The 11359-nt window shown below is 43.3% G+C and overlaps 1 protein-coding gene and 1 non-coding gene across 4 annotated transcripts; both read right to left on the reverse strand.

The window, feature by feature from the left end:
* Positions 1-341: 341 nt before the first annotated feature.
* Positions 342-6324, reverse strand: LOC109911537 (zinc finger protein 239-like). Of its 3 annotated transcripts, none has more exons than XM_048599579.1 (3): positions 6246-6324; positions 5817-5914; positions 342-2100 (listed from the first exon to the last, which is right to left on the reverse strand). In XM_048599579.1, exon 3 carries the CDS (start codon positions 1925-1927, stop codon positions 1289-1291), a length of 639 nt encoding a protein of 212 aa, XP_048455536.1. In that variant the 5' UTR covers positions 1928-2100; positions 5817-5914; positions 6246-6324; the 3' UTR covers positions 342-1288. The 3 variants fall into 3 exon arrangements, with proteins under 3 accessions (XP_048455536.1, XP_048455537.1, XP_020366457.2); XM_020510868.2 differs by having other exon boundaries at positions 730-2001; XM_048599580.1 differs by lacking the exon at positions 6246-6324 and having other exon boundaries at positions 5817-6108.
* Positions 6325-8955: 2631 nt separating this feature from the next.
* On the reverse strand, positions 8956-9027 carry trnam-cau. The gene has a single exon. It is a non-coding gene; the product is annotated as a tRNA-Met (tRNA).
* Positions 9028-11359: the final 2332 nt, after the last annotated feature.

Here is an 11359-nt window from a genome sequence, read left to right on the forward strand (position 1 = left end):
CATAATGGCTTCAAAAGCCGTACTGGATCTATTTTAAAAGTTCCTCCAAACCTATCACATTATGATGACCACAGTTAATGTTGGCTAAGTTGAAATTCCCTGCTATCACAACCCTATACTTTTATACTTACTTGAAATTTACCTCCTTACCTGCTCTTCTAGTTCTACCCATATGGGTTTATTTAAGGAGTTTTCTAAGCTGTAATAAATCCCTGAATATAATTGTGACACCTCCTCCTCTTCTGCTTCCTTCACCGTCTCACATGAAGATCCTGGAGTATCGAGCCTCCAATCCTACCTCTCAACCATGTCTCAGTGACAGCAATGTCATCATACTCCCATGTTTTAATCTGTATCCTCAACTCATATGCCTTGTTCAAACTCATAGCATTAAAAATCAATGTCACTCAACCATATCAAACTCCCTTGTACCTTAACTGGCCTGTAATGTCAATGCCTCCTTGACTCACTTGTTCATTGTTCTATTTTCTTCTTACCCTTTTGGACATTCAGTCTGGATTCCATCCCCTTGCCAAGTTAGGTTTCACAAGGCCCAAGAGCACTTGTAACTAAATTTCCGGCATTACAGGCTATGTCTCACTCTGGATGTGCTTTCTCCCAACTGCTCATATGAAGGGTACACATGATTACCTTATCTCTAAGGCACTCAGAATGAGGCAGACCTGATACAACACAGTTTTAACGAAAAACTGATTTGTATTGTTTTTATCCCAAATAAGTCACTGAACCTGTGGTGTTTACACACATCATCAGAAACAGTTCCAGAAAACATGGTTTGGATATAGACAACAACAGCATCAAAATCCAACACTGACAATTACTAGGGAACTCATTGCTGTTTAACCAGTCCTGATGAACCACAAAATTACTTTACAAACAATATGCAGATGGACAGTCTTTATCAGTATAAATGTGTTAATATACAGCGACTATTGATCATTTTCAAAACTTACCACACAGATACACAATTGTATCAACATTTTACCTACAATATCAGCACCTTTAATACAGCAGGGTTTAATAATATCAATACAAATGGCCCAATGACCAAGGTTCATACCTTGGTGTGAGTAAAAGCAAAACCCTTCATCTGCGGTTCTTTGTGAATTTGCTGGTATGTTTGCAAACAGCAGATCCTTTTACACAAACAGAGCAGGTGAACAGGATCCACCCAGTGTCATTTTACTGGCATGTTAACAGTTTGGATGACAGTGAAGCCTTCCCACATAAAGCGCAAGTAAAGGTCTCTCTTCTCTCCGCAGGTGAGTTAACTAAGTGAATGTTTCTCCCCAGTGTGAACTCGCTGGTGTCTATGCAGGCTGGATGATTGGTTAAATCCCTTCCCACATTCAAAACAGGTGAATGGTTTCTCCCCAGAGTGAACTCGCTGGTGTATCCGCAGGTTGGATGATTGGTTAAATCCCTTCCCACAATCGGAGCAGGTGAATGGTTTCTCCCCAGAGTGAACTCGCTGGTGTATCCGCAGGCTGGATGACTGGTTAAATCCCTTCCCACAATCAGAGCAGGTGAATGGTCTGTCCCCAGTGTGAACTCGCCGATGTATGAGTAGGTCAGATGACTGAGTGAATGCCTTCCCACATAGGAAGCAGGTGAATGGTTTCTCCCCAGTGTGAACTCTCTGGTGTTTCCGCAGGCCAGATGACCAAGTAAATGCCTTCCCACACAGGGAGCAGGTGAATGGTCTTTCTCCAGTGTGAACTCGCTGGTGGATCCGCAGGCTGGATGACTGAGTGAATCCCATCCCACAATCAGAACAGGTAAATGGCTTCTCCCCAGTGTGACTGCGTTGGTGCATTTCTAGCTGGGATGGGTAAAGAAATCCCTTCCCACAATCCCCACATTTCCACAGTCTCTCGCCAGTGTCACTGCACTGGCATTTGGACATTTCAGATGAATCTTCACAGACTCTTCCACACACAGACAATACGTGTTTCTCCCAGGTGAGAATGTTGCTTTTTCCTTCAATGTACAAAATCCTGAGATAATTAGCTTATTACAAACAGAGTGACTGTCAGATCTGGATGAGGTTTCATCTGAAATCTCTCATTGCAAAACAACCTTTCAAACAGAAAACAAATGTGTTAGGAGAAATCAGAAGAACACATGGGTTGTGAAACTGAGAGAAATTAATCTGGTTACTTCTGGAGATGACAGTTAGGGAAACTGCTGGATTATCAGTAAAACTGGACTGGTTCACAAATGTCCTTCAGGGAAGGGAACCAGTCAATGTTTGCACAAAACTACAGAAAGAAATAGACATGGGAGAGATAGGCAGGAAAGAGAAGCATTTTACAGGTCTACAACTCAACCTGTTCCTGCTTTCTCCCTGTCCCTTCAGGACCTCCAAAGGGCTAAGGTTCCTGGAAAATGGAGGTTCAGGTAGATCGCGTGCTGAAGGAGGCATTTGGCATGCTTGGTCAGTGCATTGATTAATAAAGGGACCCGGGCTCAATTCCACTCTGTGTGGAGTTTGCACATTCTCCCCATGCCTGCGTGATTTTCCCTGGGTGCTCCCAGTTTCCTTGCACAGTCCAAAAACATGCAGGTTCGGTGGATTAGATGTGGGAAATGCAGGGTTACAGAGATAGGGTGAGATGCTCTTCAGATGGTTGGTGTGGACTTGTGGGCCAAGTGACCTGCTTCCACACTGTAGGGATCTCTGATTAAGTATAAGTGTTATGAGGTCACGTTGCGGCTGCGTAGCATAATGGTGAGGCCAATTTTAGAACACTGCATTCAATTCTGGTCTCCCTGATTTCAGAAAGATGTTATCAGGGTAGGGCTTATACACGTAATGGTAAGTTCCTGGGGAGTGTTGCCAAACAAAGAGAACTTGGAGTGCAGGTTCACAGTTCCTTGAAAGTGGAGTCAAAGGTAGATAGGACAGTGAAGGTGTTTGGTACGCTAGCTGTTATTAGTCAGGGAACTGAGTATAGGAGTTGGGAGTCATGTCGTGGCTGTATATGACCATTGAAATATTGTTCAATTTTGGTCTCCCTGCCATGGGAAAGATGTTGTGAAACTTGAAAGAGTTCAGAAAAGATTTACGATGCTGTTGCTAGGGTTGGAGGTTTTGAACTATAGGTGAGGCTGAATAGGCTGGGGCTATTGTCCCCAAAGCATTGAAGGCTCAGAGGTGACCTATTGAAGTTTACAAAATCATGAGAAGCATGGATCGGATGAATAATCAAGTTTTTTTTCCCCCAGGGTAAGGGAGCCTAAAACTAGAGGGCACAGGTTTGATGTGAGAGGGGAAAGAATTAAAAGGGACCTAAGGGGCAATGTTTTAATGCAGAGGGTGGTTAATGTATAGAATGAGTTGGTCAGCATGGATGAGTTGGACTGCAGGGTCTGTTTCCATGCTGTACATCTCTATGACTCTAAGTGTTTAAGCAAAATGGTGGAAATCGGAAATTAAAACAAAAAGTGCTCGAGTTATTTGGCAGGTCTGGCAGCCTCTGAAATGGTGACAGATGCAGGAACCATTGCAACCTTCAAGAAATGTTTATATGACCATAAAAAACACTACAATATAGGTTACATGCTGAGTGGTACAAAATGGTACTAGAGTAACTAGGTGCTTGATGACCAGCATGGAAAAATAGGAAGGTGACCTATTATCGAAATGAGGGAAAAGACTCTGGGGTGCTCCGGTACAGAGGGATCTGGGTGTCGTTGTTCATGAGTCACAAAACTAGCATGCAGCTACAGCAGATAATAAAGAATGTGGAGGGAATGTTGGCTTTTATAGCGAAAGATAAGGAAGTATTGTTGCAACTATACAAGGCATTGGTGAGACTGCACCTGGAGTATTGTGCACAGTTTTGGTCCCCTTATTTGAGGAAAGATGTAGTGGCACAAGGCAGTTCAGAGGAGGTTCACTAGATTGATCCCAGAGATGAGGGGTTTGTTGTATAAAGGGAGGTTGAACAGTTTAGAAGAATAAGGAGAGATCAAATTGAGGTATTCAAGATGATAACAGGTACAGATAAGGTGGTTTCGGAGTGGATGCTTTCTCTTGTGGGGCATTCTAGGACAAGAGGTCATAGACTTGGGATAAGGGGTAGCAAATTTAAAATAGAGTTGAGGAGAAACTAGTTCCCCCAAAGGGTTGTGAATCTGTGGAATTCACTCCCCTGAAGTGCAGTGGATGCTGGGAGAGTGAGTAAATTTAAGGAGGATTTAGACAGATTTTTAATTGGTAATGGGTTGAAGGGTTATTGGGAGAAGGCAAGAAAATGGGAGTGAGAAGCATATCAGCCTCAATCGAATGGCAAAATCAGAGTTAACGTTTCAGGTCCAGTGACTCAGATTCTGAGGAAGGGTCACTGGACCCGAAATGTTAACTGTGATTTTTTTTCTTCACAGATGCTGCCAGACCTGCTGAGCTTTTCCAGCAACTTCTGTTTTTGTTCCTGATTTACAGCATCCGCAGTTCTTTTGGTTTTCATCCTGGATTCATATCTGCGGCCACAGAAGTGCCTGTCTGTACCCCTGACTATTGAATCCCCTGTCATTATAGCCCTGCCTTTCTCCTTCCTCCCCATTCTGTGCAGCAGGGCTATCTGTGGTGTCATGAACCTGGCTGTTGCTACTTTTCCCCAAGAGGCCACTCCATACATGCCCCCACAACAGAATCCAAAGTGGTATATCTGTTTGAGAAGGGGACAACCACTGGGGTCTCCTGCTCCTCCTTCTTGAGCCTTTTACTTTATCTGATGGTCATCCATTCCCCTTCTGCCTGAGTAATCCTCACCTGCGTTGTGAACAACTCACTCAGTATCACAGGGGCTCCACAGTGAGTCCACCACAGCTCCAGCTCCAAAAAGCAGTTACCCAGCAGCTGCAGATGGACACACCTCCTGCACATGTAGCCATCACGAAGCGTCCCTTATTTCCTACATTGTGGAAGAGGAGCACACCACGGATCTGAGGTGTCCTGTCATGACTTCTCTAGATTTTGCCAGTTACTATGTTAAAAGAATTTAAATGAGGTAGCAATCTTTCTTTGTTTCAAACATTTCTATTATAATCAAGAGCTCCTACATTTATTTAAGCTGACATGCTATACTTTTAAAAACTGTAAAAACAAACTCTACATGTATTACTTGCAAATTGGCTATTCCCACTGGGAATGTGTGACTTTCTGAATGACACGAACTGAGACTGAGGCACCACATCCAATCTCTCAGCCTCACCTCCTCCCTGTCTCACCTCATTCTGTTTTCACTCAGCTCCAATGCAGCACGTTGAACCAAGCAGCACTCAGTGCAGCCTTATCATCTTAACTGACTACTCACACGTACACTGATCTCAGCCTCCTGTACTGTTCCAATACAGCTCAATGAAAGCTCAGAGAACAGCATCTCATCTTTCCATTCAGCCTATTATAACTTACAAACTCAACACGGACTTCAGCAGTTTCTGGATCAACAGAGAGTTGTCAGGATGTGGAATGGTCCACCTGAAAAGATGATGGATTTGAATCCACAAGGAATTTTAAAAGGAAGTTTGCAGGTAATTGAGAATGAGGAGTTTATAGGTTAAAATCATGAAATGGGTGTTTGGGACTAAATATGACAGTTTCTTCAAAGACACCTGGTGTAATTTGGATAAATCAGTGCTCCCTCGCAGGCCAATATCTCCTTCCTCAGCTGCAGAGCCCAGAACAGAGCACAATCCCAAGGGTGAACAAATCACGAATTTCAACATCTTGCTGCTTTTCAATTTACAAACATATTGGAGGTATTTTCCCACAGACAGAACAGACAAACCTTTGTCCTTCCACAGTTAAATTCCAATGATATTCAGATCCTGATGACTCTGCTGACTATCAGTGAGATCCTGGTCTCAATTATTCTCAATTAATATCCTGTAAAATCAATTCACAAAAGAAAAAGTACTGTCAGTCCAGGATAGAAATCTAGAAAACACAAACATTTCTCTTGGTTTCAGTTTGCTTTGTAAATGCTTCCCCCTCAAATCGCCCCGCCCCCCCAGGAAGCGACATGCGCATGCGTGTCGCTTCACTTTTCCACCCGCCCCGCCCTGCCACAACGATGGTGGTGGTAACCCTCCGCCTATCACCGCCTTAGGCCTGCCAGCCGTTTTCCCGTTTGCTGAAAATGCGGGACCGACTTGTTTCTAATTCGGGTTCTGCGGCCTAAAACGGGTGATTATAAAACATCCTAGACCAGACTGACTCCATTTTTCTCCCGGTTTCTACACTGCTCCCACACACTCAAAGCACCAGTAACGCGACACTGCACAGGCGGAGTTAATAATAACGTGTCATCCTGCTCGCCCCGCCCCTTGTTCACTCCCATTGTTTGGAGGACCAGCCGTGACGCTTGGTCTTCCAGCCCCGCCCACTCCCTGCCTTCTGGTTGGTGTCAATCAGCCGCGTCCCTTTGTGAGGTGTGTGGGGGCGATCCTTCCCCTGTCTGCCCTGGGATGAGCTTCATCGTTCGTGGTGAATGGTGTAGTATCACAGGGGCTGGTGGCTCTGCAGCCCATTGGAGCTGTATTCTGTCGCTCCGGAGATGCTGCAAATCTGGCCTAACTCCCCTGCCATTTGCCCATAGCCCTCCAAATCTCTTCTTAAGAAGTTAAATTCCAAATCTCTTTTGAGGACAACTACTGAGACTGCATCCAGCAGCCGTTCAGACTGCCCCAGACGCTCAGAAGTTGCTGAATGAAATAATCGTCACATTTTCACCCGACATTATTTGCCAATTAGCTAAAAACGGTGACCAAAAATTGCAGCGATGCCTCTTTCTCTGCAAATTAAATATCCTGGAAACAAATCTGCACCTCAACTGCTTCACCTTCTCAGCTCCAAGGAAAACTAAGCTTCTGCTTCTTCTCCACAAAACAGAAATACATCTTAATTTTAATATATTGATGGGGCGTGGTCTTTGCTGCCCAGACCAGTATTTATTGGCCATCTTTACTTGACTGGTAAAAAGTGATGGTGTAAACTGTCTTAATAAAAACCAAAAGAACTGCGGATGCTGTAAATCAGAAACAAAAACAAAGTTGCTGGAAAAGCTCAGCAGGTCTGGCAGCATCTGTGAAGGAGAAAAGAGTTAACGTTTCGGGTCCGGTGACCCTCAAAACTGTAAACTGTCTTCTTGAACTGCTGCAGTCCATGTGCTGTGTGTACATCACAGTGCTGTTTAGAGGATAATCTTCAGTAGTCTCACAACCCTCTCTTTGTCTACAATCTCTTCCAGCCTCAGAACTCTATCTCCATAATCTCCTCCAGCATCATAAACCTCTCTACCTCTGTAATCTTCTCCAGCCTCAGAATCCTTCTGATCCCTGTAAACTCCTTCAGCCTCACAATCCTCCCATCCAGCGTCATAACTCTCCAATTCTCTAATCTCCTCCAACCTCACAAATCTCTGAGATATGTGCTTTCCTGTAATGACAGTCATTTGTGGATACCCCATTTTTATTTCTCCACTTGATGGTGGTACTTTCAAATTCCTGGACCCTGAGCTCCAGAATCTCCTTCTGAACTGGTCCACCTCTCTCTCAACCTCAACCTCAGCTTAACTCAGACAAGGAGGAACCCGACAGATAGCTAAAGATGCTGGAAGATACCTCCATAAGAATGGGATACGATGCTGAACTCATCAATCGCCAGATTTAAATGGGACAACTTCTTCACGTAGAGAGTGGAGCATGTATGGAATGGGCTGCCAAAGAAAGTGGTTGAGGCAGGTACAACAGCAATGTTTAAAAAACATTTGGATAGCTATATGGATGGGAAGGGTTTAGAGGGATATGGACCAAATGCGGGCAATTGGAACTAGCTGAATGGGCACCATGGTCAGCATGGACCAGTTTTGGCCGATGGGCCTGTTTTCATCCTCTATTACTCTATGACTGTATGACTTTATGTCACAGGAAGGATAGCTCCGTCTGAATCAGCGTGGGGAAATCTTGCAGGGTGTCCTGTGGATCAGAGACAGCACATTTTACCATTAAGGACATGCCAGAGTGACAGAGCCAGAGAAGGTCAATCAGTCCATCATACCTGTGTCAGCTTGGGGGTTACGAAAGATGCATGAAAGTGGAAACACGTGATAGATTTGTTCGGGTCTGAAGTGTTTATTGGAAGCAGGAAGCTGAGGAAAATATTGAGATCTGACTGCAGGGGCAGCAAATATATTGTACAGTGCAGAGGAGATCTTTAATGTATTGAATTGGAGTTGATACGCCTAAAATGCTTTCACGAGTCCACACTGCTACAGAAGATAGTATGTTATTGCGTCTCATCGGTGTGATGTAGTGAGACAAATATCCAGTTGCTCATCACAGTTACACTGCAAGAAATTCATTTTTCATGTAATCTTCATGTAACAGAGGTTATATTAAGAATCCTTTCACATAAATAATTATACTCCATCTCAGTGTGTTGCTGTCTCCTTGGAACTTTATCTCTCATTGTGCATGCATTGAAGGCGCTTTGCTCCTTCTGCATGTCTATTTGCCTGACTGTTACCTTCTAGTTGGTGTGACGTAGTGGAATTGTGAAGCCAGATTCAGGCTGCAAAAATGTGTGCTCACCTTCAAAAGTGATGGCAAACTGACGAAGACAGTGGAGCTTTTTTTTCTGAGTATTCTGAAATATCTCCTTAAATCTCTGCCATTGCACCTATACTGAGCCAACTCTTAACCTAATTTTCCACTTCACTTCAGCCCTAACTTTGTACTAATACTATTGTCCTTTTAGGTTTTAAACGTTTGTCTTAGATCCAATCTTCTCTCCTTCAAAGTAAACGGGAAACTCAGTCACACAAAGGTCACTGCTACCTAGGGGCGCCTTCACTCTGACGAACGGCCAGGGTCCAAAAGGCCGATGATAGACACTCTGGCTCAGAAATCGATAATCAAAATGCTGTTAGGCACAGATGGGGATTGAACCCATGATTTCTGGCTTATGAGACCAACACTTTCCCACTTAGCTACTATGCCCTGCTCTTAAAGTGTTTATGAATTGACAAAACTATTGCATTCTATCGGTTTGGTAACCATGAGTGAGATTGTTTGAAATAGTTAGAAAAATAAGATAAACTGACTAATTACATAACGTTAAAATACATAATGGGACGGTAAAGAGAGAACAGCAAATGATCGTGTTAAGAAAAATTTGGATGTCATTGTAAACAATTCAGGAAATGTTATCATCGGTAGACAAATGGCAATGAACAGTTGGGTCAACATTTACAGGAATCAGATTGCAAAAGCTGAACGAGAAAGCCTTGCTGCAATTGTCTTGGTTTTAATAAGCACATAAATGCAGGTCAGTGCATTAATGATTTTTTAGCCTGGAGAAGGAAATACTTGCCTTTAAGGTCATGTCAGGAAAGTTCACTGGATTCATCCCAGAGATGTGAGGACTGTCTTCCGGGAGCATACAAATAAGATCAGTCAATGCGCAACAGAGTTTAGAATAATGAGAGGTGAAGAAAATACGTTCATTCACAAATTAATCATTCACGGGGATTTAGGGATGTTGGCCTTACAAGCCGTTCCCACATTCCATGAAAGTACAAAAGGAAGTGAGTTGAGAGTTTTTGATCCCCAAAGAGACGATGTCCATGATGTGCTTAGGCAACAATTTGGGTTAGTTTAGTTTATAAATGGAGAAATCACATTAATTAATCAAAAAGATCATTGTAAAACTGTAATGTCTGTCGTTCAGCCTGAGTTGGAGAATTGTATGCAAATCCTTGTCCTCACTCTTCATGAAAAATGTAGAGAATAGAAAGGACACAGACGATTTTATTGGGATGGTGGACAGGTTGCAGGATTATATTCATGACATGTTGGAAAAGTTGGAAAAGCTGCACCTGAATCCGGGAAAATTTGGAAGTAAACTAACAGAGATTTCCCTGAAGAAGCGAGGTTCAGGATGTTTATATAGGAAGAACATTCCCTCTTTTGAGTGAATCAAGGTCAGAGAGGTCAGACATTCAAAAGTATCTGAGAGTGATAAAGAAAAAAATGGAGCAGAGTTTCTTTCACTCAGAGTTATTTAAGTCAGCAACGATTTTAAACAACTTTTTTAAACAATATCAGGATTGAAGATGGAGGGCAGACGTTGGCTTTTTGGCCCATCAGTGTGCTGCACCAATGAGATCATCGCTGACACCACTCCAATCAGGTTGGTTGCCACCTTGGAGGGGAACTTGCAGATGATGTTGTTTCGATATATTTGCTCTTGTCCTTCCAGGTGGTACAGTTTGCAGGCTTGAAAGGTACTGTCAAAGGAGAGTGGTTGAGTAACTGCAGCGCATCATGTAGATGGTGCACTCTGCTGCCACTGTACCTCAGTGGTGAAAGGAGTAAATGCTGAAGGTACTGAATGAGGCACCAGTTAGGTGGACTGCATTTTCCTGGATAGTGTCAGGTTTCTTGAGTGTTGTTGGAGCTGCACCTATCCAAGCAAATGGAGAGTGTTCCGTTACACTCCTGATGATACACAGTCTTTGGGGAGTCACGAGTTGAATTATTCACCGTAGAATCTCTTCGCTCTGACCTACATTTGTAAGCATAGTATTTAGATGGCATGTCCAGTTCAATTTCTCATCAATGTCAGCACCCAGAATGACGAAAGTGGGGAATTCAATGAAAATAAAACCATTGAATGTCAATCGGTTATGGTTAGATTCTCATTTGTCAGATTTGGTCATTATTTGTTGGTGCAAATGTTCTTTGTCCTGTAGCAGGCTAACTTCAAAGTTGTCCAAGGATACTGCATTTATATACCTACTGCTTCAGTACCTGAGGAGTCACAAATGGTGTTAAGAATTGTGTGATCATCAGCAAACATTCCCACTTTTGACCTTGTGATGCAGGGGAGGTCAGTGATGGAACAGCTGACGGTGGTTGGGACTAGAACCTGATCCTGAGGAACTCCTGCAGCTGAGATGGTAGGCCTCCTACAATCATAAGCATCTTCCTCTGTATTCGGTGTTATCCATCCAGGATGAAGTAGGGTAAGGAGGATAGGGGAGTGTACAAGGGGAATATAAAAGGAAAGGAATGGAGCATTAAAACACAGAACAAGTAGGAAATAAGCTTGGACAAACAGTACAGCATAGAGTTAAAAGTCAAATACAACCATATAAGGACATAGTTATTGTGGCTTAGGTAGTTTAACTGCATAGCCATAACAGTGAACTGTCAGCAGTTACTTAGGGTTCAGAGACCATCTGTGTAGCTTAAGGTAGTCACGTAAGTATTATTCGTAAGGGAAGGCTTGTATGCTGTAAGCCGATGGTGGGAGCAGAGAAGCTCTGAA

Source organism: Rhincodon typus, chromosome 7 (assembly GCF_021869965.1).
Source record: "Rhincodon typus isolate 14 chromosome 7, sRhiTyp1.1, whole genome shotgun sequence".
Classification (NCBI taxonomy): Eukaryota; Metazoa; Chordata; class Chondrichthyes; order Orectolobiformes; family Rhincodontidae; genus Rhincodon; species Rhincodon typus.